The sequence below is a fragment of the Brienomyrus brachyistius genome, chromosome 10 (assembly GCF_023856365.1).
Source record: "Brienomyrus brachyistius isolate T26 chromosome 10, BBRACH_0.4, whole genome shotgun sequence".
In the NCBI taxonomy this organism is placed as follows: Eukaryota; Metazoa; Chordata; class Actinopteri; order Osteoglossiformes; family Mormyridae; genus Brienomyrus; species Brienomyrus brachyistius.
The window spans coordinates 3,226,272-3,251,755 of NC_064542.1; the positions used below are offsets into that span (position 1 = coordinate 3,226,272).

The 25,484-nt window shown below is 43.0% G+C and overlaps 2 protein-coding genes across 49 annotated transcripts in view; both read left to right on the top strand.

Annotated features, from left to right (window-relative positions):
* Positions 1–25,484, top strand: part of LOC125750548 (protocadherin gamma-C5-like) — a 221,901-nt gene that overhangs the window by 189,270 nt on the left and 7,147 nt on the right. For 2 of the 48 annotated variants that reach the window (XM_049028499.1, XM_049028530.1), the window contains exon 2: positions 12,809–12,985. The exons of 39 other annotated variants lie outside the window; for them this stretch is intronic. In XM_049028499.1, coding sequence (XP_048884456.1) covers positions 12,809–12,985 — 177 coding nt within the window. Of the gene's footprint in view, positions 1–238; positions 2,987–6,256; positions 8,871–12,808; positions 12,986–13,276; positions 16,208–18,751; positions 23,539–25,484 lie in introns of those variants that run through there. 7 more of the 48 variants (XM_049028500.1, XM_049028531.1, XM_049028503.1 and 4 more) reach the window with 6 other exon arrangements.
* LOC125750117 (protocadherin gamma-C5-like) lies at positions 9,008–12,294 on the top strand. The gene is made up of 2 exons (XM_049027499.1): positions 9,008–12,161; positions 12,275–12,294. Exons 1-2 carry the CDS (start codon positions 10,541–10,543, stop codon positions 12,292–12,294), a joined length of 1,641 nt encoding a protein of 546 aa, XP_048883456.1. The 5' UTR covers positions 9,008–10,540.

A 25,484-nucleotide genomic window follows, 5' to 3' on the forward strand; every position in this document is an offset into this window, starting at 1 on the left:
TGTTGGTATAATGCTGGTTGAGCTGGTATTGTTTGAATCTAATCATTTTCACTGGTTGTACTGCAGTGCGGTTGTCAATAGTTTTAAAATCCACATTATTACTATTATTATTATTGTTGTCGTTGATGATGATGATGATGATGATGGTGATGATGATGATGGTGATGATGATAAGTAGCTGTATTTTATTTTGCAAGTAAAAAATACTACTGATCTTTTAAACGAGGTTTCTTTTCATTGCACTGTACTGTGAGGCACACTTTAAACTCAAGTCGCACATGATTGGATATCTCTGCGCTCGTTGTCCACCAATAGAAAAACGAATCTCACAAAGCGATCTACTCCCTCCCCTCTTTACAGCAACGTAACCATTACACTCCTCTGAGCTGGAGCAGACGATGCTCGCCAACGTACGGTCGCAGTGCTTGAATGGAGGCTTTACGTAAAACAGTGAACTGATATTTATATAATTTTTAATTTGTGGTGGTTTTCTTACGATGTACTTCGATCAAAAAGGTTGGTGGAAATTCCAAGTGTGTTAGATATGGGAACGAGGACGTGGAGAAAAATCCGGGGATGCCAAGCTGTGTGGTGGTTGCTTTCATCCCTCTTGTGGAGTACAATAGACGGCCAGATTCGGTACAGCATTCCCGAGGAGCTGAACGTGGGCACCGTGTTTGGAAATCTAGCGAAGGACCTGGGTTTGGAACTTGCGGAAATTTCTAACCGTAAGCTGCAAATTGTTTCGGAGGCTGGGAAACAGTATTTCAGTGTTGATCTGGGCAAAGGTGAGCTGGCGGTGAGTGAACGAATCGACAGAGAGGATTTATGCGGACAAAGCACGAGCTGTTTGTTGCCTTTGGAAATAATTATTGAAAATCCTTTACAGCTGTTTCGTGTGGAGATCGAGATACAGGATATCAATGACAATATCCCACATTTTCACACAAAAGAAAATGTTTTAAAAATCGCAGAATCCACGATGGCAGGTACACGATTCAAAGTGGAAACCGCTCAGGACCCTGACGTGGGTTCCAATTCATTGCGATCATATAGTTTAAATAAAAACGAATATTTTAGTTTGAACGTCATTACACACAATGATGGAACGAAAGTTCCCGAGCTCATTCTGGAAAAGCCTCTGGACCGGGAGAAAAATTCGCTTCATAAGCTTATACTCACGGCTGTAGACGGGGGAACTCCAGCTACATCGGGATCAACGCATATAAATGTGCAGGTTATAGACATAAATGATAATTTTCCTGTGTTTAATGCCACGGTTTATGAAATTTCAGTTAATGAAAATACACCGAAGGGCACACCAATAGGAGTCGTTAGAGCAATAGATTTGGATGAAGGTTTAAATGGTGATATTGTGTATTTATTTGGTTCACGAACATCTGAGCACATTCTTGATACATTTAGTATAAATCCACTTACTGGTGAAATAACCTTACAAAAGGAATTAGATTTTGAAGAGACCACTTCCTTTAAGTTTGACATTCGTGCTTCTGACAAAGGCACGCCCGCAATGGAAAGTGAATGTACAGTTCGAGTTGAGATCCTCGACGTTAATGATAATTTCCCAGAGATCGTGTTAAAGTCTTTGCCGAGTCCAATCAGAGAAGATGCCCCCATGGAGACAGTAGTTGCTTTAATTAGCGCAAAAGATTTGGATTCTGGTGATAATGGAAAGGTTACCTTAAACGTGCTAGCAAGTTACCCGTTCAAACTGAAACCTTTTTCAAATCATTATGCTCTAGTCACCGATTCCACTTTAGATCGCGAACGGTTTCCAGAATATAACGTTGAAATAATAGCATCGGATTCTGGATCACCGCCACTAACCGCCAAAAAAACAATAACTGTTAGTGTTCTAGATGTTAATGACAACTCACCGTTATTCTCCCAGTCGTCCTATATGCTGTATGTAAAAGAAAATAACTCTCCGGGGACTATTTTAGGTTCAGTAACTGCTTCCGATTCAGATTTAGGGGATAATGCAAAAATATTCTATTCGATTTTAGATTCCAAAGTGCAAGACTCATCTGTTTCCTCATATGTCTACATTAACTCTGAAAACGGTAGCTTATACAGCATGCAGTCATTTGATTATGAAAAAGTGAAAGTTTTTCAGATTCGGGTGCAGGCAAAGGATCAAGGTTCTCCGTCTCTGACCAGTAATGCCACTGTCCACGTTTTCATCTTAGACCAGAATGATAATGCACCTGTAGTAATTTATCCATCATCTATTATGGGATCTGCTTCCCGACAAACCATACCCAGATCAGCTAAAGCGGGACACCTAGTTACCAAGGTAACAGCAGTGGACGCTGATTCGGGCCACAACGCCTGGATTTCTTATAAGTTGGTGGAGGCTACAGACGCATCGTTGTTTAGTGTGAATCTTTATACAGGGGAGGTCCGGACTAAACGTGCAGTTTCAGATCAGGATGACTCCTCTCACAGATTGCTGATAGAGATAAAGGACAATGGCGAGCCAATGCAATCTACAACAGTGACAGTTGGCATATCATTAGAAGACGGGTTTCAAGAGCCCATCTTGGATTTACAACATGAACAACACGAACCAACAAACAAAGACGGCAAAATCACTTTTTATTTGATAATCGCACTGGCGTCCATTTCTGCCGTATCTTTGTTGACGTTTGTAATACTGACAGTAAAGTGCGTCCGAAACGGCAGAAGGCAGACATGTTGCTGTATGAGACGGGGCGACCCAGACGATCACAAGAACAGAAACCTGCACATCCAGCTGAACACTGATGGTCCTATTAAGTACGTGGAGGTCCTGGGAGGGGACATGCTGTCTCAGAGCCAGTCCTTCAGGTCGTGCCTCTCTCCAATGTCAGAGTTCAGTGATCTCACCCTCATTAAACCCAGCAGCACAATGGATTTTAAAGAGATGGTAAATGTAATTGACGCATCTTTACCAGACAGCGCCTGGACTTTCGAGAGCCAGCAGGTGAGCAGTTGTATATTTGTCTGTTCATTTATTAACTTATTCATTCTTCCCTTTTTGTTTCATCTCATTATCTACTCCTTGTGTTGTATTAGCAGGCAGTGAAAGTTGTAAGCAACATCGTAAATGAATTTTTCTGATTTACTTTTCTTCAAATTCCATAAAGACTTGTTACCACAATTTTGGGGGTATAGTGACGTCCAGAGTCATGCAAAGACTTTTCCAGGTGTGGATGGGGAGGCGGTGGACTCTTGGTAATTTCTCTGTGATTGTCCATGATGGAGAGCATGCAGGTAATTGGTCAAATTTGCTACCTCAGGGTTAACCCCTATGCCTACCCTAACCCTAAACATAAAAAAGCAAGCAGAATATGACAACTTTTAGCTTTTTATTGCATTCACAGATCTTTGTGGGGTCCTGAGAAACGGTCCCCACAGTGTGAAAAAACAGGTTTTTATTACATTTTGGGGAACATTTGGTCCACAGTATCTCCAATGTTTTCTATTGTAAAACAATTAGATGAAGCTCATAACAAGTATGAGAATCCACATTAATTTTATTCTGACATCATATTCTTGTGTTTTCCTGGCAGTTGTACTGACTCTCCTGTGTATAACCACACTACAGTGTGCTGTCCAGTTTTTGTTGGCATGTTGGATCAAATGCCCTAAGCCATGGGGTTGGCCAATCTTATCCACAAAGGGCCGGTGTGTGTGCGGGTTATTGAGGTAACTCCCTAATTAGATTGCTAATTAGAGGACTGATTGGCTGAAGAGTCCTCACACCTGGGTTTGAACAGCTGATCTAAAAGTTATCCCAAAAACCTGCACACACACCGGCCCTTTGCGGATAAGATTGGCCAACATTGCCCTAAGCAAATTCTGTTTGCCTCCTTAAGTTTGTTTAATGACTCCTGTGTGTTTTTGGCCTTTTGCTTATTAATTTCATTCTTATCGCCCTTAAGGCATGGTGACCTTTGACATTCAAGTTTATTGTCAATCATAATAATTTTAAAAGACTCAAAAAGATGCAAAAACTCCTAAATGGTTCACCAGACAGGACTTAAATAGCTGTATAAACAATAATACACTATTTTGAAGTACATGTTCATTTAATGGGGTGGCATGGTGGTGCAGTGGTTAGCACTGTTGCCTCACACCTCCAGACCCCCCGCAACCCAGTAGGATAAGCGGTTTGGAAAATGGATGGATGGATGTTCATTTAATTAAAAAGAAAAAACACAAAGATAGCTTTGGCATGTGTTTTATATTCTGTTTGGAACTAAAAGGTTTGGAAATTATGTGGCTTTTTACTCATTTGACAAGGTGAATATCGTGACCCTGAATGGGGCAAGTGGGCATAGAAAATGGATGGATGGGTGGATGGATTGATGGATGGATTGATGGCTGGACAAAGAAAATATAGCAGACAGTTAAATACGACCCTTTAAAGGTCCTGAGTGTCCCTCTCTGAATACTGACGATCTGGGGTGTCAGAGGGACATGGATATCCTGGCGGATTCTGGGGGGACAACACTTGACAGGGGCCCTTGAATATGTAAAATTATTCTTACCATTGGCCAAGGGGGGGGGGCCCAAGGTAATATTTTTTCAGGGGCCCCAGAATTTCTAGGCACACCCCTGCTGACAATCACCTGCACACCACTGCTGACAATAACCTGTACGGCCCTGCTGACAATCACCTGCACACCACTGCTGACAATCACCTGCACACCACTGCTGACAATCACCTGCACACCACTGCTGACAATCACCTGTACGGCCCTGCTGACAATCACCTGAACACCCCTGCTGACAATCACCTGCACACCACTGCTGACAATCACCTGCATGGCCCTGCTGACAATCACCTGCACACCACTGCTGACAATCATCTGCACAGCCCTGCTGACAATCACCTGCACGGCCCTGCTGACAATCACCTGCACACCACTGCTGACAATCACCTGCACACCACTGCTGACAATCACCTGCACACCACTGCTGACAATCACCTGCATGGCCCTGCTGACAATCACCTGCGCACCACTGCTGACAATCACCTGCACACCACTGCTGACAATCACCTGCATGGCCCTGCTGACAATCACCTGCGCACCACTGCTGACAATCACCTGCGCACCACTGCTGACAATCATCTGTACGGCCCTGCTGACAATCACCTGCACGGCCCTGCTGACAATCACCTGCACACCACTGCTGACAATCATCTGTACGGCCCTGCTGACAATCACCTGCACGGCCCTGCTGACAATCACCTGCACACCACTGCTGACAATCATCTGTACGGCCCTGCTGACGATCACCTGCACACCACTGCTGACAATCATCTGCATGGCCCTGCTGACGATCACCTGCACAGCCCTGCTCATTAGATATAAAGTTGCCCTGTCTTTACTTTTACTGGAGGAATACCCTGATTTAATTGTTTCATATTATGAATTTTGTTCTGGGTTGTTGTTACCAGTTTCCATTTCTGCTGGTGAGATACATATTAGGTGCTGTTAACATCCCCAGCTGTCACCTGACTTTTATCGGTTTTGGTTCACGTGAGCATTGAAGTAGCTATTTAAAAACATTATTCTGAGGAATTCAGTGCTCAGTCCACCATATATAATTTATTTTATGAACATGATCATGGTATTAATTTGTCTCACAATGTTGTTTAAGAAATGCAGTTTTTATGAGTAAACTAAAAATCACTTTTTTATGTGTCTGTAACATGTAGGTCTATCTACATGTTATTCGCTACAGTTATTTTCCAGCTGAAATAGTTAAGCTTAATTCTGATGCAGAATTTGAATTCAAAATCTTTAAAGTGACATTTGATTCAATTACTTAAGTAATCATCAACATCAGGGCATGGAATCGGGTCCTGAATTTTTTCAGCTTCCTAGAACATTGAATCATGTGATTATCTAGTGAACTTCAATACAATTTCAGTTAATAACTGATTAGTGCTAATTTGCTTAGGCAGAGTAACAGCAAGATAACATTGACCTTCAAATGTGCCAAAGTCATACACACAGTTGTGAAATAAGCCTCCGTGCTGCTATGAAAATGTGGGTAAGGACAAGTCTCTAAACACATAAAATGCAGTTCCATTCATACGTCAGAGATACAGTGTGATGTACCTTTAAGCAGAAGAACACATTACATTGGATAATTCACTCCTCATCCGTGCACCAATAGCAGAGAAGTCTGTACAAAGAGATCTACTCCCTCCCCCATCCGCAGCCTGGTAGCCTGTACTAAGCAGTGCTGGCACGGACGGAGGTGCGCTTAGACGCAGAAATCCAAGACAAATATTTCACTGGTTTTTCTGGATATTAGATCGTTATCTTTCATCATATATCGCTTTTAAATGGAGTCATTTTCTTTTACTTAATGTGAATTGATGGAAATGTTTTTTGTTTTTGGAAATGATACAGAGGACAAGAATTTGGTTTTTGCGATGGCAGGCGCAGCATTGGTTATTTTTCTGTCTCATATGGAGTACAATAGACGGACAGGTTCGCTATACCATTCCCGAAGAGCTGGATGTGGGTTCAGTCGTTGGAAACCTAGTCAAAGACCTGGGCTTAAGTGTTACTGATTTTTCGGACCGCAATCTGCAAATCGCTTCAGAGTCTGGTAAGCAGTATTTCAGCGTGGGTTTGGAAAAGGGTGAGCTCGTTGTGACTGGAAGAATTGACAGGGAAGTTGTCTGTAGTCAAAGTGTTAGTTGTCTGTTACCCTTGGAAGTTATAATTGAAAATCCATTGCAGCTTTATCGCATTGATATAGAAATACAGGATATCAACGACAACGCCCCAGTTTTCCCCACGAAGGAGCACATACTAAAAATCGGTGAACATGTAGCTCCAGGAGCACGATTTCCCTTGGAAAGAGCACATGACCCGGACGTTAGCGTCAATACACTGAGCACCTACAAGATCAGCCCAAACGAGCATTTTGTTTTGAATGTTAAAGTTAACAAGGATGGAGCTAAACTTCCAGAATTAGTGTTACAGAAAGCCCTGGACAGAGAGAAACAACCTCTTCATCAGCTCGTGCTGACAGCTATTGATGGAGGAAATCCTACTCGATCGGGGACCACGGCGATCACAATTAACGTCCTAGATAACAATGACAATGCTCCTCAGTTTGAGAAACCCTTATACGAAATACCTCTGAGAGAGGATTCGCCTACAGGTTCCGTAATTGTAACTGTTAAAGCTTTCGACTTAGACGAGGGGTCAAATGCAGATGTTGAGTATTCATTTAGTGAGCATACATCAGAAGCCATTCGGAAAGCATTTATTATTAATTCCGAGACAGGAGACATTACAATTGCGGCGCCTCTAGATTATGAAGAGGCAAATTCGTACGAATTTGATATCCGCGCTAAAGATAAGGGTGTGATGGCTATGGAGGGTCACTGTACTGTTCAGGTGGACATAACTGATGTAAATGATAATTTCCCTGAAGTAACACTGAAGTCATCGCCGAGTCCCGTTAAAGAGGATGCGCCCTTGGGAACGGTGGTTGCTTTAATTAGTGCTGGCGATTCAGATTCTGGAGATAATGGGAAAGTCATTTTGCACGTACCCCCAGAATCCCCCTTCGCGCTACAGCCTTCCTTTTCTGACCATTATGCATTAGTTACTAATTCTAAGTTAGATCACGAGACGGCGGCACAATACAACATCAAAATCATAGCCACTGATTCTGGGTCGCCACCACTTACAACAGAAAAAGTTATTTCCATAGATATTTTAGATGTCAACGACAATCCTCCGGTTTTCTCCCAGCAGTTATATATTGCTTATGTAAAAGAAAATGGTAATGCGGGATCAGTCCTGTGTTCGGTATCCGCTTCTGATTCAGACGTGGGAGATAATGCGAAGATCTCATATTCAATCTTAGACTCGAAAGTACACGACGTTCCTGTTTCCTCATACGTTTACATTAATTCAGATAACGGCAGCATTTACAGCATGCACACATTTGATTATGAGAAAATTAAAGTGTTTCGAATTCAAATCCAGGCAACGGACCACGGTTCTGCATCTTTGAGTAGCAACACGACTGTTCTTATTTTTATCGTGGACCAAAACGATAATGCCCCTGCAGTTATTTATCCCTTGGCTGCCATGGGTTCCATGTCGACGCAGACGTTATCCAGATCTGCTAAACCGGGCCACCTCGTAACCAAGGTAACAGCAGTGGACGCCGATTCGGGCCACAACGCCTGGATTTCTTATAAGTTGGTGGAGGCTACAGATGCCTCTTTATTCAGTGTGAATCTTTATACAGGGGAAGTCCGGACAAAACGCACAATTTCAGAGCTGGACGATTCCTCTCACAGATTACTTATAGAGATAAAGGACAATGGTGAGCCAATCCAGTCTACAACCGTGACAGTTGGCATATCATTAGAGGACGGAATTCACGAGCCTGTCTTGGATTTCCAACAAAGAGCACACGAACCGGCCAAGAAACATGGGGAAATCACTTTTTATTTGATCATCGCACTGGCGTCAGTTTCTGCCGTATCTTTGTTGACGTTTGTAATACTGACAGTAAAGTGCGTCCGAAACGGCAGAAGGCGGACATGTTGCTGTATGAGACAGGGCGACCCAGACGATCACAAGAACAGAAACCTGCACATCCAGCTGAACACTGATGGTCCTATTAAGTACGTGGAGGTCCTGGGAGGGGACATGCTGTCTCAGAGCCAGTCCTTCAGGTCGTGCCTCTCTCCAATGTCAGAGTTCAGTGATCTCACCCTCATTAAACCCAGCAGCACGATGGATTTTAAGGAGATGGTAAATGTAATTGACGCATCTTTACCAGACAGCGCCTGGACTTTCGAGAGCCAACAGGTGAGCTCCGATTGTCTCATGCACTTTGCTATTTCTTCTCTGATATATATATATATATATATATATATATATATATATATATATATATATATATATATATATATATATATATATATATATATATATTATTAGCTTTGTCTTTGAAATATTGTCCTTTTCTTATGGAAAAATTGTCCTCAAGAATTAGAAGATCCTAAAATATAGCTTTAAAGGGAGTCGTTACTCATGCTCGTTTGTAACACCTCCAATAACGACTAGGAGTGAATACCCTTAAAAAAGTACTATAGCGAATTATACAATGAAAAACTCAAATCAGTATTCTGGCACGATGTTCTATCTCAAACAAAATGTCCTTGCACATAAATTTGTAGCGCAACTACAATCCCAAGTGTTGTCCTGGTTCCCATCTCAGTTCTCCTTGGTCTAATCTGCTGTTTTTCGTACCTTGACTCCTTCCATGTCACGTACTCCGCTCACAGGATTCATTATCTTTATGTTTTTCCATTTCCCACAATGCAGAACAAATACAAAAAAATCCATAATGGTGTTTACGTTATACATTTTTGTATTTTCAAAGTGTGTGTGTGTGTGTGTGTGCTAATCTGTCTTGCCTTGGCTCGGTACTTAGCAATTATTGGTGTTTGTACACGTTTTTTCGTACTGCAATTTAAAATGTCTATTTTTTGTATTGCAGTGTTTTTATTTTAACTTCCTTCCCATTTTCTTTTTATGTTTTTTGTTGTTGTTTTATTTGTCCATTATATTTCTCTATAGCTGCAGACTCATTGTTTAATAATGTAAAAAGTTAAAAAGAAACATGGGAAGTTATACTGGCGCACTTGCCTTGTGCTGGTGACGTAGTAACCCACAGCTGTGCTTGAGTTATTTGACGTTTCAGCACCAGCGCTTACGGACAGCGACTTTGGCGATCGGTCACCCTGGCAGTGCGTAAGCAGCAAGAAACATTTTTAAAGCCATCATAAATTCTGAACATTACATTTTGAGTATCAAACCTTCTGTTTTGGCATTAAGTGTGCTTTTTTTCCCCTCACTCATCGGGTGAAAATCGTTCCTGTAAATACACGTTAATCATATGTAAGCATATATATGCTTACCTTAAAATATTATATTAAGTATTCTACTAAACAGGATACACATTAGATATATTGATTACTCTGTATAGATAATATGTGAACATGTAGGTGGCAGTTTATTTAATACTCGGTGACATTTTTTTTTCTTTTTACATCCCTATGGTGGGAGTGTTCCACGGTTTTTGTGTGTGGGTCCCAATGGGAGTGTGGGACACCTTTTATCACGTAAATTGAAAAACATCAAGATTATCTCTGCCTGTGCCTTTAAGAAGCACCTTCATTTTTACTGGACAATTCAGAGTTGCAGCGTGAACCAATGAAATCGAGGGACCGTACAAAGAGATCTAGTCCATCCCCCATTCTACAGCACCGTAACCCTTCAGAGGCTTAGATTCGAGAAAGACTGAGCTCAATGTATAGTCATCGGCAATATGTTCATTGAAAAAACAAGATGCGAAAACGTTTTGTCAGGTGATTTCCCCAAAATCAAAATATACATGGTAATCGGTTTAATCACGTGTTCAATTTTATATCGAAGTGCTACGCTATGGAAAATACTTTGAGTTCAGCGGAAAAATGATTAATCGGAGGAAGAATCACCTTTTGGGATGGCAGGCGTTGCGGTTATTGTCTTTTTTACCTTTTTGGAATATAATAAACGGACAGATTCGCTACACGATTCCCGAGGAAATGACAGAGGGTTCGGTGGTTGGAAATTTAGCGAAGGACCTGGCATTAGGGGTTGCGGAGATTGCTGAACGTAAGCTGCGGATCGCTTCTGAGCCTGGTAAGCAGTATTTTAGCGTGGACTTGGAAAAGGCAGAGCTGGCGGTGAGTGGCAAAATCGACAGAGAGAGTCTGTGTGGACAAAGCGCTGGCTGTGTTTTACCTGTGCAACTCGTTATTGAAAATCCACTGCAGCTGTATCGCGTCGAGGTTGAAATACAAGATATAAATGACAACTCTCCGGTATTTCTCACAAAAGAGCACATACTAGAAATAGCCGAATCTGTTACACCCGGAACACGTTTCCCACTGGAAAGCGCAGAGGATGCTGATGTCGGCAGCAATAGCTTACGTTCATATGTAATTAACACCAACGAGTGTTTCAGTTTAAATATCAAGAGTCTTGAAAATGGCAGAAAAACACCAGAACTGATCTTGGACAAAACCTTGGATAGAGAAAAACAGTCAGTCCATAAACTGGTGTTAACGGCAGTGGACGGAGGTAATCCTGCCAAATCCGGGACCACACTGATTCATGTTGTTGTTCAGGATACAAACGACAACGCACCAAAATTTGACAGAACATTGTATAAGACTTCCATCAGTGAAAACGTCGGGAAAGGGACAACTGTGCTCGCGCTTAAAGCTACGGATCTCGATGAAGGTCCAAATGCAGAAATACAGTACTACTTCGGCAGTCACACACCAGATATTATACTGAAAACATTTCGTGTCAATCCCAATACGGGAGATATTATTGTAATTGGACAGCTCGATTTTGAGGAGATGAAATCCTACACCTTTGATGTCCGTGCTAAAGATAAGGGGAATCCAAGCTTGGAAGGACACTCGTCGGTTCAGGTGGACATACTAGACGAGAATGATAACTCTCCAGAAGTCATTCTCACGTCATTGCCTAATCCCGTCCAGGAAAATGCGCCAGTTGGAACTGTGATTGCTTTGATCAATGTAAAAGATTTGGATTCAGGGGAAAACGGGAAAGTGGAACTGAAAATACCTCCGAACTCTCCATTTAAACTAAAATCGTCTTTTGAAAACCACTACTCTTTAGTAACTGACTCAAGGCTCGACCGTGAAATTAGTCCGGAATATAATATAGTAATAATTGCTTCCGACTTGGGTTCCCCACGCCTACAAATGAAGAAGATTGTTAATGTCAAAGTATTAGATGTCAATGACAACCCTCCGGTCTTTTCTCAACCCTCCTATAACGTATATGTCACCGAAAATAATCTTGTAGGTTTATCTCTGTATTCTGTTTCTGCTTCGGATATTGATGCAGATGTGAATTCTCTACTATCCTATTCGATCCTAGATTCGACTTTAGAAAGTATTCCAGTTTCGTCCTATTTTTATATTAACTCCGAAAACGGCACTATATACAGTCTAAACTCGTTCGATTATGAAAAGAATAAGGTTTTTCACGTTGTGGTGCAAGCGAAAGACCAAGGTTCTCCGTCTCTGAGCAGTAATGCCACTGTTCATGTTTTCATTCAGGACCAGAATGATAATGCACCTGTAGTAATTTATCCCTCTGTCATAATGGGATCTACCTCCCATCAGAAGCTGCCCCGATCAGCTAAAGCGGGACACCTAGTTACCAAGGTAACAGCAGTGGACGCTGATTCGGGCCACAACGCCTGGATTTCTTATAAGTTGGTGGAGGCTACAGACGCATCTTTGTTTAGTGTGAATCTTTATACAGGGGAGGTCCGGACTAAACGTGCAGTTTCAGATCAGGATGACTCCTCTCACAGATTGCTGATAGAGATAAAGGACAATGGCGAGCCAATGCAATCCACAACAGTGACAGTTGGCATATCATTAGAAGACGGGTTTCAAGAGCCCATCTTGGATTTACGACATGAACAGCATGAACCAACAAACAAAGACGGCAAAATCACCTTTTATTTGATCATCGCGTTGGCTTCCATTTCTGCCATATCTTTGTTGACGTTTGTAATACTGACAGTAAAGTGCGTCCGAAACGGCAGAAGGCGGACATGTTGCTGTATGAGACAGGGCGACCCAGACGATCACAGGAACAGAAACCTGCACATCCAGCTGAACACTGAGGGTCCTATTAAGTACGTGGAGGTCCTGGGAGGGGACATGCTGTCTCAGAGCCAGTCCTTCAGGTCGTGCCTCTCTCCAATGTCAGAGTTCAGTGATCTCACCCTCATTAAACCCAGCAGCACAATGGATTTTAAAGAGATGGTAAATGTAATTGACGCATCTTTACCAGACAGCGCCTGGACTTTCGAGAGCCAACAGGTAAGTCAAGGTGTACATACCAATTACCTCCAACACAATATTACTTCACCATGAAAATATTGTTACAGACGAGAAGTACTTAGCATTTGTGTGAATCTATTAAGCCTTATTAAATGTACTTATAGATCACCTTCAAATTTAAATTTGGTGTTATTTAGCGATATAAACTGTATATTGTGTTATAAAGGGATTTCCTAATAGTTAAATTTAAAAATCTGATTCGGGAAAGCCTGCCATACTTTTATCACTTATTTATATTTATATTCATGTTTTATTGATATTTACTTATTTATCAGTATATTATTGAAAGTAATAATAATAATTTCATTATAAGAAAATATACATTTAAAATGCAAGATAATTACATAAGAGTACTGTGGGTGCTTTTAATGCTTTGGTAAATTACAATACCTGTTTAATTTTGGAATATCTACCTTTAGTGTTACAGTGTGAGGTGTTTCACCTGCGTATCAGACAGGGAGTCGTATCTTTAAAAAAGCAGTTACCTTCCTATTGGATATTCTCCGTGATCGCTGTGCACCAATAAAAACCACGACTGTACAGAGAGATCCACTCCCTCCCCCATCTTCAGCATCCTACCCCTTACAATGCCCAGAGCTTGGAGAGACGGAACTGCGCTAACACGCAGGCAACTGATCAAAAGGAATTCAATGGATCTTATAATTAAATCTAATATTTTATTTTTCAGCATTTGATTTGCTCTGCTATGCATTTCGAAATCAAACCGTTGTGTGAATTTCTAGCGAATCTACACTAGAAATGAGGACTTGGACGTGGATACAGATCTGGGAATGGATGGCGCTGTGTATTTTTTTCTTTCTCTTGTGGAATACAATAGACGCACAGATTCGTTACACTGTTCCCGAGGAGCAGAGCGTGGGTTCCGTTGTTGGGAATATAGCTAAAGATCTGGGTTTGAGAATAGGTGAGATTTCTGACCGCAAGCTGCGGATCGCCACTGAGGCTGGTAAGCAGTATTTCAGCTTGGATTTGGGAAAGGGGGAGCTTACGGTCAGCGAAAGGATCGACAGAGAGAGTCTGTGCGGACAAAGCAACGTATGCATATTGCCTTTACAGTTAGTGGTTGAGGCACCCCTAGAATTTTTCCGTGTGGAAATTGAAATTCAGGACATAAATGACAATTCTCCCCGCTTCCCCACACAACAGCGCACGCTAAAAATCGCAGAATCAACGTCGACCGGGGTACGGTTCCCATTGGAGAGCGCGCTGGATCCCGATGTAGGTAGTAATTCGCTAAAATACTACATGCTTAATAAAGATGAATGTTTTAGTGTCAAAGTAAAAAATCTCGACGATGGGCGAAAGGTTCCTGAGTTAGTTTTAGAGAAGTCTCTTGATCGCGAAAAGCAGGATGTCCATCAGTTATTACTGACTGCTACAGACGGTGGGAATCCGGCGCAATCGGGAACTACACAAGTTACAATTATCGTACTTGATATTAACGACAATATTCCTGTTTTTGAAAATGCACTGTACAAAATCACCATAAATGAGAATAGCTCAAAAGATACTTCACTAATCCGACTTCAAGCAACGGATTTGGATGAGGGTCTAAATGGAGAAGTAAATTATTACTTTGGTGAACATACATCGGAAACGGATAGTTCAACGTTTTTGATTGACCAGAGAACTGGTGAAATATTTTTGAAGGGAGAGCTCGACTATGAAACCACTCCCAGGTATAGAATCGACGTTGTCGCTAAAGACAGAGGTACTCCTGAGATGGAGGGACATTGTAGCGTGGAAATAGAAGTAGTGGATGTTAACGACAACGCTCCCGAAATTGTACTCACTTCTCTCCCAAGCCCAGTCCGTGAGGACGCGCCGAATGGTACAGTTGTGGCTCTGATCAGTGCGCGAGACCTTGACGCTGGCGACAATGGAAAAGTGACTCTAGTCGTTTCGCTTGGTTTTCCATTTATTTTGAAACCATCTTTTTCTGATCATTATGCGTTGGTTACTAATGGTATTTTAGACCGAGAGACTTTCTCAGAGTATAATATCGAAATAACAGCAAGTGATGCAGGTTCGCCTTCCCTTACCACCAAAAAAATAATACCGGTTAATATTCTTGATATCAACGATAACCCACCCAGTTTTTCAGATTTATCCTATAATGTGTATCTGGCTGAGAATAACGCACCGGGCTCTATATTGGGTACAATATCGGCTTCAGACCCGGATTTAGGAGACAATGCTAAGATCTCATACTCTATCTTAGACTCCAAAGCGGGGGATATGTCTGTTTCTTCATATGTTTACATTAATGCGGAAAACGGCAGCATCTACAGCATGCAATCTTTTGATTATGAGAAAGTGAAGGTATTTCAGATCCAGGTACAGGCGAAAGACCAAGGCTCCCCATCTCTGAACAGCACTACCACTGTTCATGTCTTCATACTGGATCAGAACGACAATTCTCCCATCGTTATTTATCCCTCTGCTAGCATGGGATCTGTCTCCAATCAGAATATACCCCGATCTGCTAAAGCGGGACACTTGGTTACCAAGGTAACAGCAGTGGACGCCGATTCGGGCCACAACGCCTGGATTTCTTATAAGTTGGTGGAGGCTACAGATGCATCGTTGTTTAGTGTGAATCTTTATACAGGGGAGGTCCGGACAAAACGTGCAGTTTCAGATCAGGATGACTCCTCTCACAGATTGTTGATAGAGATAAAGGACAACGGCGAACCAATAAAATCCACAACGGTGACAGTTGGCGTATCGTTAGAAGAGGGAATTCACGAGCCTGTCTTGGATTACCGACAAAGAGCACATGAACCGGACAAGAAACATGGGGAAATCACCTTTTATTTGATCATCGCACTGGCGTCCATTTCTGCCGTATCTTTGTTGACGTTTGTAATACTGACAGTAAAGTGCGTCCGAAACGGCAGAAGGCGGACATGTTGCTGTATGAGACAGGGCGACCCAGACGATCACAAGAACAGAAACCTGCACATCCAGCTGAACACTGATGGTCCTATTAAGTACGTGGAGGTCCTGGGAGGGGACATGCTGTCTCAGAGCCAGTCCTTCAGGTCGTGCCTCTCTCCAATGTCAGAGTTCAGTGATCTCACCCTCATTAAACCCAGCAGCACAATGGATTTTAAGGAGATGGTAAATGTAATTGACGCATCTTTACCAGACAGCGCCTGGACTTTCGAGAGCCAACAGGTGAGCACATATACAGAGCTCATTTAATTCCTGGATAGCTGGTGAATACGGCTTAATGAATCTGATTATTTTGGTTAATTGACGATTCAGTTACTTCCATTAAATTATGACTAATTTCTACGCAGCGTTCTTGCGCCCTCTGTAGGGGAGCACTATTTCCGTTTTGAACTGATCGATTCCAATTGGTCACTTTTTATACCATTACTTTGCATTCAGATTCGATTCTAACTTTTCAGAGGACCTACGAAAAGGTTTGCTTGGAATGCTCCGTTTATAATGAAAATCTTTATGCACTGCAGGATAAGTGTTTGGAAGATGGATGGATGGATATATTAAGCAGTAGATGGACGGCAAATATTTAGCAGAAAAATTAACAGTTCATCTAATTTTATAACTTCCCCGTCTATACAAGCATAGCTGACAAATATCGTAGGCCAATATTTATTCTTTATATCATCACAGTGCTCACCATCCATAATTTGAAGCAAATATTACATGTTTCCATCACTTATTTTTTCAGAGTGTTTTCAACTGTAGCTCTCAGATTTAGAAAATATGATTGAACTAGAAGATGGTAAAGTGGCTATTAGTTTTTCGAAATGAAGAGAAAACTGATTATTAGAAATGTCAGAAATGCTACAGTAGACAACATTCATTCATTTTCTAGCCAAGTATCCAGGCCTCAGGATGTATTTCAGGCATTGTAGGGTATAAGACACGATAATGCTGTGGATAAAGTGACGATTTATCACAACACACATGGGCAATTCAGCGATGCCCATTAGCCTACATGGTTATCTTTGAACTGTGAAACAAGAGCTGTGCAACAGAGAGAACATGGAAGTTCTGAACATTAAGAACCCGGGTGGTTCAAACCCTCAACCCTGAAGATGTGAGACAGCAGAATGCGACACAGTGACCACCATGCTATCCCTGATGCATATTTAATGCAACATAATTTGTATGTAAACATCTAAGAGGAAAATGGCTTTATTGTTGCAGTTTTACATTTTCCTTGAAATTACCTGGCTCCTTATTCTAATGCCTGGTATAATTATTGTAGTCTGCGTATCAGATGTACTGCCAATAGTTCTGTCTTCCAGATGTGGGTGTAATAATAATTATGATAATTATGTTCCTTCTGAATTCCCTGCCTTGTACTTGTTGTTTTCGGTATAGAGCCCAGACCCCACGACCCTGCATTGGGCAGGTGGGTATGGAAAATTAATGAATGAATGAATATTTCTTCTGGATATTCCCAAGTCACAAATTGTATCCTAAATAGAAACCCAGAAACGGTCTCTCCCTTTGTTAATGTATTTGTCACAATCTGGTTTTCACAATAGGTTTGGATGTGAATACATATATTAATAGACACATTCATACTATATTTTAGTAGAATTTAAATTAAGCTTTTTTGGTCTGATGTAGGTATTACTCCAAATGCTTACTGAATGAACAATCCACAGTGAAATGGTGAAATGGAAACATATGGAAACGGTAGCCATTTGGAATGGTACATACACTTTTGGAATGGTACATTTCTGTGAAGTATGAACAGTTCCACTACAAGATTACCATGGAATTACCAAAAGATATATATATATTATGTGGAACCTGAAATTGTACTGGGAGTTTTTACATGAAGCTGTTGATTAGCTGAAAAGGTGTTAACAAGTATTTTGGTATGGATCTGGGAAAGGGTCCTCTTTGAAAGAACTAGAACAGGAAGAAAGAGAAGAAAGAGAAGATTGTGTGTTATTTTCAGAGGATACTGTGAATCTACAGCTGAAAGGATTTAGCATGTTAGTGACAATGATTCCTAACAAGAACCTGAATCTTTAAGGCAAAGAAGGTAGCAGAAGCCTTTCTGTGTCAGAGCACACATGGTCCCAGTGGAGGCATGAACATGCTCAAGTGATTGCATTTATTTTTACCTCACAATTAAGATTTTAAGTGTAGCATAACAGCTCAGTGGGCAGCACTGCAGCCTCGCACCCCTGGGGTCTCAGGCCTCATTCCTACTTTTCTTCGTGTGTGGAGGTGCACGACCTCCCTGTAGTCATATGATTTTTCTCCAGTTACTTTGGTTTCCTTCTGTGTTTGAAACCGAGCTGTTGGATGAATCCGTGTCTCTGAATTGCCCGTAGTGTGAGGATGTTTGCCCTGCGATGGACTGGCACCCCATTCGGCCTGGTCCTTTCATTCTGCTTCTTCAGATAGCCTAGGATTGCAATTGGCCTGGAGTCTAAGTAAGCAGTAATGTGAAGCAAATGGGTGAAATTCTGACTATGAGAATTCTTTATAATGTGAATTAATTGTGGCTCCAATATAGCCTGCAAATGTGCATATTATATATATATATATATATATATATATATATACATAGCTTGTCGGGGCAGAATGGTGGTGCAGTGGTTAGCACTGGGGGCGGCATGGTGGTGCAGTGGTTAGCACTGTTGCCTCACACCTCTGGTACCTGGGTTCGAATCTCCGCCTGGGTTATGTGTGTGGAGTTTGCATGTTCTCCCCATGGCGTCGTGGGGTTTTCTCTGGTTTCCCCCCACTGTCTAAAGACATGCTAAGGCTAATTGGAGTTACTAAATTGCCCATAGGTGTTATGTTCCCATTGAAGCTTAGCTTGACGCTCAGGAGGTCAAAAAACTATTTCACTCCAATCTAATCTCTCTCTCCTACAACCTATATCCCCCACCCCCTTATCATAAGAAAAGCACCCCAATAGTGTCCATCAGAACTACATTAAAAGTCCTGCTTTTAAACATTACAGATCCTATAAATCTTAACATTTTTAAATCATATTTTTCAAACTAATAAACTTGTACCTTGAATCAATATTATTTACTATTAATTACTCAAATCATATGAAATGCATAGGCTCCTAGAGGTGTGCATGTGTGAATGTGCCCTGCTATGGGCTGGCCCCCCATCCTGGGTTGTTCCCTGCCTTGTGCCCATTGCTTCCGGGATAGGCACCAGACCCCCCGTGACCCAGTGGTTTGGAAAATGGATGGATGGACCATATTTGAGATGATCTTTCTTTAACATGGGATGGCACATATTAATATTAACATATTAGTAAAAAGTTCTACATAATAATTATAATTCACCACTGTTCACATTTTTTTTTATTCTTGTAGATTCTTAACATATGTGGTCAAAAGGGTGATATTTAACTTCTATTTCATGGCCATGATAATGTGTTAAATACTGGATACAGTATCAATGTTGGAGGGAACATTATTCTCCATAATTGATTCCAATATAAAGGAGGATGGTAACTATAACATTATAGCATGTAGAGCTTTAACTGTAAGGAGCAGCATGTGATTCAGATTCAGGTACAACTGAAGGACAAAGACTCTTTGCCGCAGTACAGCAGCACCATAATTTGTGTCATACATTCCAGATCAGAATGGCAATGTATTTAGCTCTCTGCTGCCAAGTGATCAGCCTTGCATCAGTGGAGTACTTTATTGCAAAGGTAATGGCAGTAAGAGCTGACAAGGGTCACAGTGCCTGAATCTCCTTTAAATCAAGGGAGACAACAGGCATCTCTGTTTTCACTGTACAATCTAGGGGAATTGCAAACTAAACTTGCAGTGTCACTGCAGAATGATTCCAAAATGACAGCTGGCATATCATTGGAGAGCGGCTTCCTCTACCGAATCTTGGATTTCAGCCGCAAAGCCCAAGAACGCCACCAAGAAAAGCAAGCAAAACCACCACTCTATCTGATATCACAGAAATTTATATAATATTCAAAGATATGGCTAAATAGAGAAAAATAATTTTATAAATACTTTTAAAGTTTGATGGTTTAGGACCCAACTAATGGCATCACCCTGTCTAGTTGTAAAAATATGATATATGTATGAATGTGCAATTGTTTGAAACTTCCTTGACGTAATTTTATACTAGAGATGTTACATCTCTTCAAATGCAGGCCAACACATACAGAGCTTACATGCCTTTAGGTGTATTTCTCCACTAATCAACAACTAAGATATGACAATAAAAGTAACAATAGAATAACAATCAGAATAAAATTGCAACTTCCTTGACGTAATTTTATACTAGAGATGTTACATCTCTTCGAATGCAGGCCGACACATATAGAGCTTACATGCCTTTAGGTGTATTTCTCCACTAATCAACAACTAAGATATGACAATAAAAGTAACAATAGAATAACAATCAGAATAATAATCAAGAGTTTAAACCACGCCCCCTGGTGGAAATTTTCATACAATAATGGTTAGCAGCATTCCGTTATTTTACTAGGCTGAAGTTCGCAGAGAACTCAATACTGTTTTGACTATCAGTTCAAACTGAAATTTTAAAGGAAAAATAACGCGGGTTTCATTTAGTAGTCTCTACCTGTACAATCTGTAAAAATCGTAAATTACTGAAGTTTATACGTTTATAAAAGATGGGCATTATTTTGCGTGTTTGACGTATCTCTGGCGATTAACAAAGTGCGGCGGCTCTTAGAAGGCAGTCCGTGTGTATAATATACATCCTCTTCAATCAACTTCTATTTATTCTCTTTCTTTTTTCCCGTTCCGATTCAGGAAAGAATAGTTTTCTCCTCCAATAGAACGCTGGCCTGTGTGTGGGATTCGCTCCCCCGCCCCTCGTGGGCCACCACAGTTCTTCCAGCACTGCGGGCTCCGGGAGGATGGCGTCTTGTTTGTACTTTTTTATTTTTCAAAAAAAGTAGGGCGCTATGAACTACCTTTTTGTTTTAACGCCACGTTCGGAATATCTATTTGACACAATGTAGCGTAACGGGATAATGGATTGATCGCTTCGTTTGCAGTTATTTCAGTAGGCTTTTCATAATGGAATGTAGAAAAAGGAAACGGGCCGTGCGATGGTTCGCGGTGTGCCTGTTTTGTAACCTTACGGACCTGTTTGTTGCGTCTCTTGAACTAAGTTATTCCGTATCGGAAGAATTACAACCTGGAGCCTTTGTTGGAAATGTTGTTAAAGATTTGGGACTGGATGTTCGGAGTATTTCCAAGAGGAAACTACGAGTCGTTTCGGATTCTAACGCCCAGTACTTTGATGTGAACTCCGCGACCGGAGCGCTGGTAATTAAAAAGACTATCGACAGGGAACGCACGTGTGAATTAAGTTCAACTTGTTCTCTGCACTTTCAGATCGTACTAGAAAATCCTTTAGAAGTAAACCGAATTGTGGTGGAGATTACGGACGTGAATGACAACGCTCCGCAATTCCCCAGCAGGAACATCTCACTGGAGATGTCCGAGGCGGCCGCTCCGGGGACCACGTTTCGGCTTCAAAGCGCACAGGATCTAGATGTTGGTCTCAACTCACTACGCACTTACTTTTTAAGTCCAAACGATTGTTATATTCTAAAGGTCGAAACCAAGAGCGACGGCAGTAAATTTCCAGAGTTGGTACTGGAAAAGGCTTTGGACAGAGAAAAGCAAGGCGAATTTCGCCTCTTGCTCACAGCCGTGGACGGGGGGAAACCAGAAAAATCAGGTACTACTACGGTCATTATTAAAATACTGGACGTAAATGACAATGCGCCAGTGTTCGATGAGCCATCGAAAAGAGTAAGTCTTTTAGAAAACTCTCCTCCAGGTACTTTAGTCACTAAACTTAATGCTACTGATGCAGATTCCGGTTTGAACGGGGAGATTTCATTTCTGTTTAGTAAGTACACACCAGACCAAGTGCTCAAATTGTTTAGTGTGGATGCTAAAACCGGGGAAGTGCGCGTAACCGGCGAGGTGGATTACGAGAAGGCGGATGTGTATGACATCACCGTACAGGCCCGCGACAGAGGCAGCCCGGCTATGGAGGGCTCCTGCACCATTAAAGTTGAAATCACGGACGTGAACGACAACACTCCCGAGGTGACGATAACTTCTCTCAACAGTCCCGTTAAGGAGGATTCAGAACTGGGCACGGTCATCGCGCTAATTAACGTTAAAGACCAGGACTCCAGGAAGAATGGTGAAGTGACTTTGAGGATTCCTGCTGGATTGCCGTTTAAATTGAACTCACCCTTTCAGGGACACTATACTGTAGTCACCACTGAAGTGCTGGACAGGGAGACAGTGGCCGAATACACTGTTGTAGTGACAGCTACAGATTCTGGGTCCCCGCCCCTTTCATCACAGTCAGCTTTCGTGGTACGTCTATTGGATGTGAATGACAACGCCCCCGCCTTCTCCCAGCCATCCTACACAGTGGATGTGACGGAGAATAATGCGCCGGGCGCTCTGCTACTCACCTTGTCTGCGTACGACCCGGACGTGGGCGAGAACTCTCGCCTCTCCTTCTCCATCCTGGATGGCATGGTGGATGGTTCGCCCGTGTCCTCGTACGTGTACGTGGACTCAGAGACCGGGCGTCTCCAAGCCGTGCGTTCGCTTGACCACGAGCAGCTGAAAGCCTTCAGGGTGAATGTGCAGGTGCGGGACGGCGGCCTGCCTGCCCAGAGCTCCAACGTGACCGTGCATGTGTTCATCACCGACCAGAATGACAACTCGCCTGTCATCCTGTACCCGCCGGTCCCCAGGGACGGCAACATGCAGCTGCGGGTGCCACGGTCTGCCGGGGCCGGCTACCTCGTGGGCAAGATCGTGGGCGTGGACCCGGACAGCGGCCACAACGCCTGGCTCCTCTATAGCATCGCGCCCGGGCCACACGCCAACCACTTCCGCATCGGCCCACACACTGGCGAACTGACGACAGCCCGGAGGCTGAAGGAGGAAGAGGAGGAGGAAGGCTCCATGTACAACTTCGTGGTAGTGGTGCAGGACAACGGGAAGCCATCGCTCTCCACCAGCGTGGAGGTCAGCGTGACTGTGGAGGAGAAGAGCTCTCAGGCCGCCCCCGATACTAGGAGGACGACCATAGGAGGGGGGATGGCTGATTCCATCCTCTACCTGATCGTCTCCCTGGCCAGCGTCTCGGCCGTGTGCTTCGTGACGGTGGTGGTGCTGGCGGTGCGCTGCCTACGCCGGGGCGCTGATCCCGGCTGCGGTACCTCCTGCGAGGACTCCTGCTGCTACAGCCGCCGCAGCCTGCGCTCCCGGCAGGCCCAGCAGCGCTCCCACAAGAACCTCCATCTGCAGCTCAACACCGACGGGCCCATCAAGTATGTGGAGGTGGTGGGGGGTCCCACGGACCCCAACACCCACACCTACAGGCCCTGTTACTCCACCCTGTCGAGCCGCAGTGACTTTGTGTTCGTCAAGACGCCCATGCTGAGTCACAACAACACACTGAGCATGACGCTCTCCAGAAAACACTTAATCGCTGCGCAAGAGGTGAGGGGCTCAGCCAATTAACGCAGCTTGTGTGAATTCCCTGTCCTTTGGTAGGTATGATGTCAGTGGATACCCTGACAGATTCAGGCACCCTAGCACTTTACAGGGGCCCTTAAACATGTAAAATAATATCATTGGGGGGAGCCCAAGGAGTCATTTTGTCAGGTGCCCCGAATTCCTGAATTTCTAGCTACATCCCTGGTCAGTGGACTGGGTCTCCTCTCGTGTTCACAAGCATTTACTCTGAGATGCCTTTCCACTTCCATTTGAGTATTGATGGGATTTTTTTTTACTATGATTAATTACAAATGCATCTGGGAAGTGCTGTGTGTTTCTGCATCGCACAGCGCAAAATCCGGAAGGTGGGGAATAAGATTTCCGTGGCATATCGGACTGGAGGCAGGTAAATGTGTTTTCCTTGTTCAGTTTCCTGTGTAGTAGTATAAAGACAGTGTTGCTCATTCACAGGAAAGCCCCCAGAGGAAAAAAGGAAAGGGGGGGGAGGGGGAAATGGGGGCTAAAAAACAGGATTCTCTGGGTCACTGGCTGGCCTTTGGCTTCCTGCTATCCTGTGAAGCTGACTGCAAGTCACATGACGTCGCCATATGTGCTGACCCACATCCTGTGGAACAGAATCATGTCCAGGCCTGTTTTCTCGATGCCTTTCTTATTCGTAACATGAGTAATTGTGTGTCGTTCTGGCCATCCAGGCTGGAGTCAGATGGGGTGGGGACATGTTCTTGCGCTTCTCTGAATCCTCTTCTACGTGGGGGGGGGGCACCATCTGTCTGTGCGACACGTGCAGGCTGAGGCGTGGCATTCTTCTGTAGGCACCCTCCCTGCGGCTCGGCAGCAGAGAATAGGATTAGACAGAGCCAGCATGGTTCCACTTCACACCCAGGGAGCCAGCATTGTGTCCCCTATTGTCCAATTTCGAACACCCAGCAGGCGCCTCTGTCTCTCTGCACAATCATTAAGCTTATTTGTGATTTTGGTCATTGCAAATGAAACAGTTTTATTATGACACAAAAAAGCGTATGAAGATTAATAGTGCTAAAATCTGTATCACGAGTGGCTTCTTGAGGTGTTTGAGGTCTGTTACCCTGTGGTCTGTGAGGACACGTTTGTCAGTATTTTTTTTGGCTCAGACGTATTTTCCTGGCAACCTGCACTTTACGAAATCTGGCCCGCGAGCCGCGTGTCTCCCAACCCAGCTCCGATGTTGGTTCTGGTCCCAGCACGTGTGTACGAATGCCCCGAAAGTGTTCCACTTATTGTGCTCGTGATGCACTTTGTGGGCCTGTGGCCTCGGAGATGAAGGGTATGGGATCCAGATGTGGTTTCTCAGCAATTAGTGCCTCTTTGAAGTGTGCTGGTCGGAATGGCTGGACCACGGTGGCAGCAGGGAAGCCAGTTGTCCTGCAGAGTGCCTAAGGACAGCATTTAGGGTGAGATTTACCAACGGTGACTGCTCCTGTATAATGGCATTATTTTTATAACGACAATTTTAATCAGAGTGTTTTGAAAGATGACGGCTTATATGATGTTGCATAAGATATGTTACTGTTTTTTCCATTTCAAGGGAATGGCCTTAAATTCCTAAAATGGTTTGTACAAAACACATTGACGAGTATTTAGGTGCATCCTTGAAATCACTGAGCTAATCATTGTCATAGTGTATGATGTCACTCACAGGCTATCAAGGCCAGCTCTACTTGTCTCAGGTTGTGCTGTTATGGCTTGTGACTAATGGTTCTTACAGGCAACTTCTGTGTAAGTGAACACGTACCAAGATTAGGTGCCACAGAGGCAGACATTCACAGGCGGCTATGAAGTCATTCTGACCACCTAGTCTACAGTCAAGTCTCGCTTTTTTCTTTGGGGAAGCGACACATTTCTGAACACCCACTCGCAAAATAATCGCTGCCTGATTTGCTTGTTCTCCC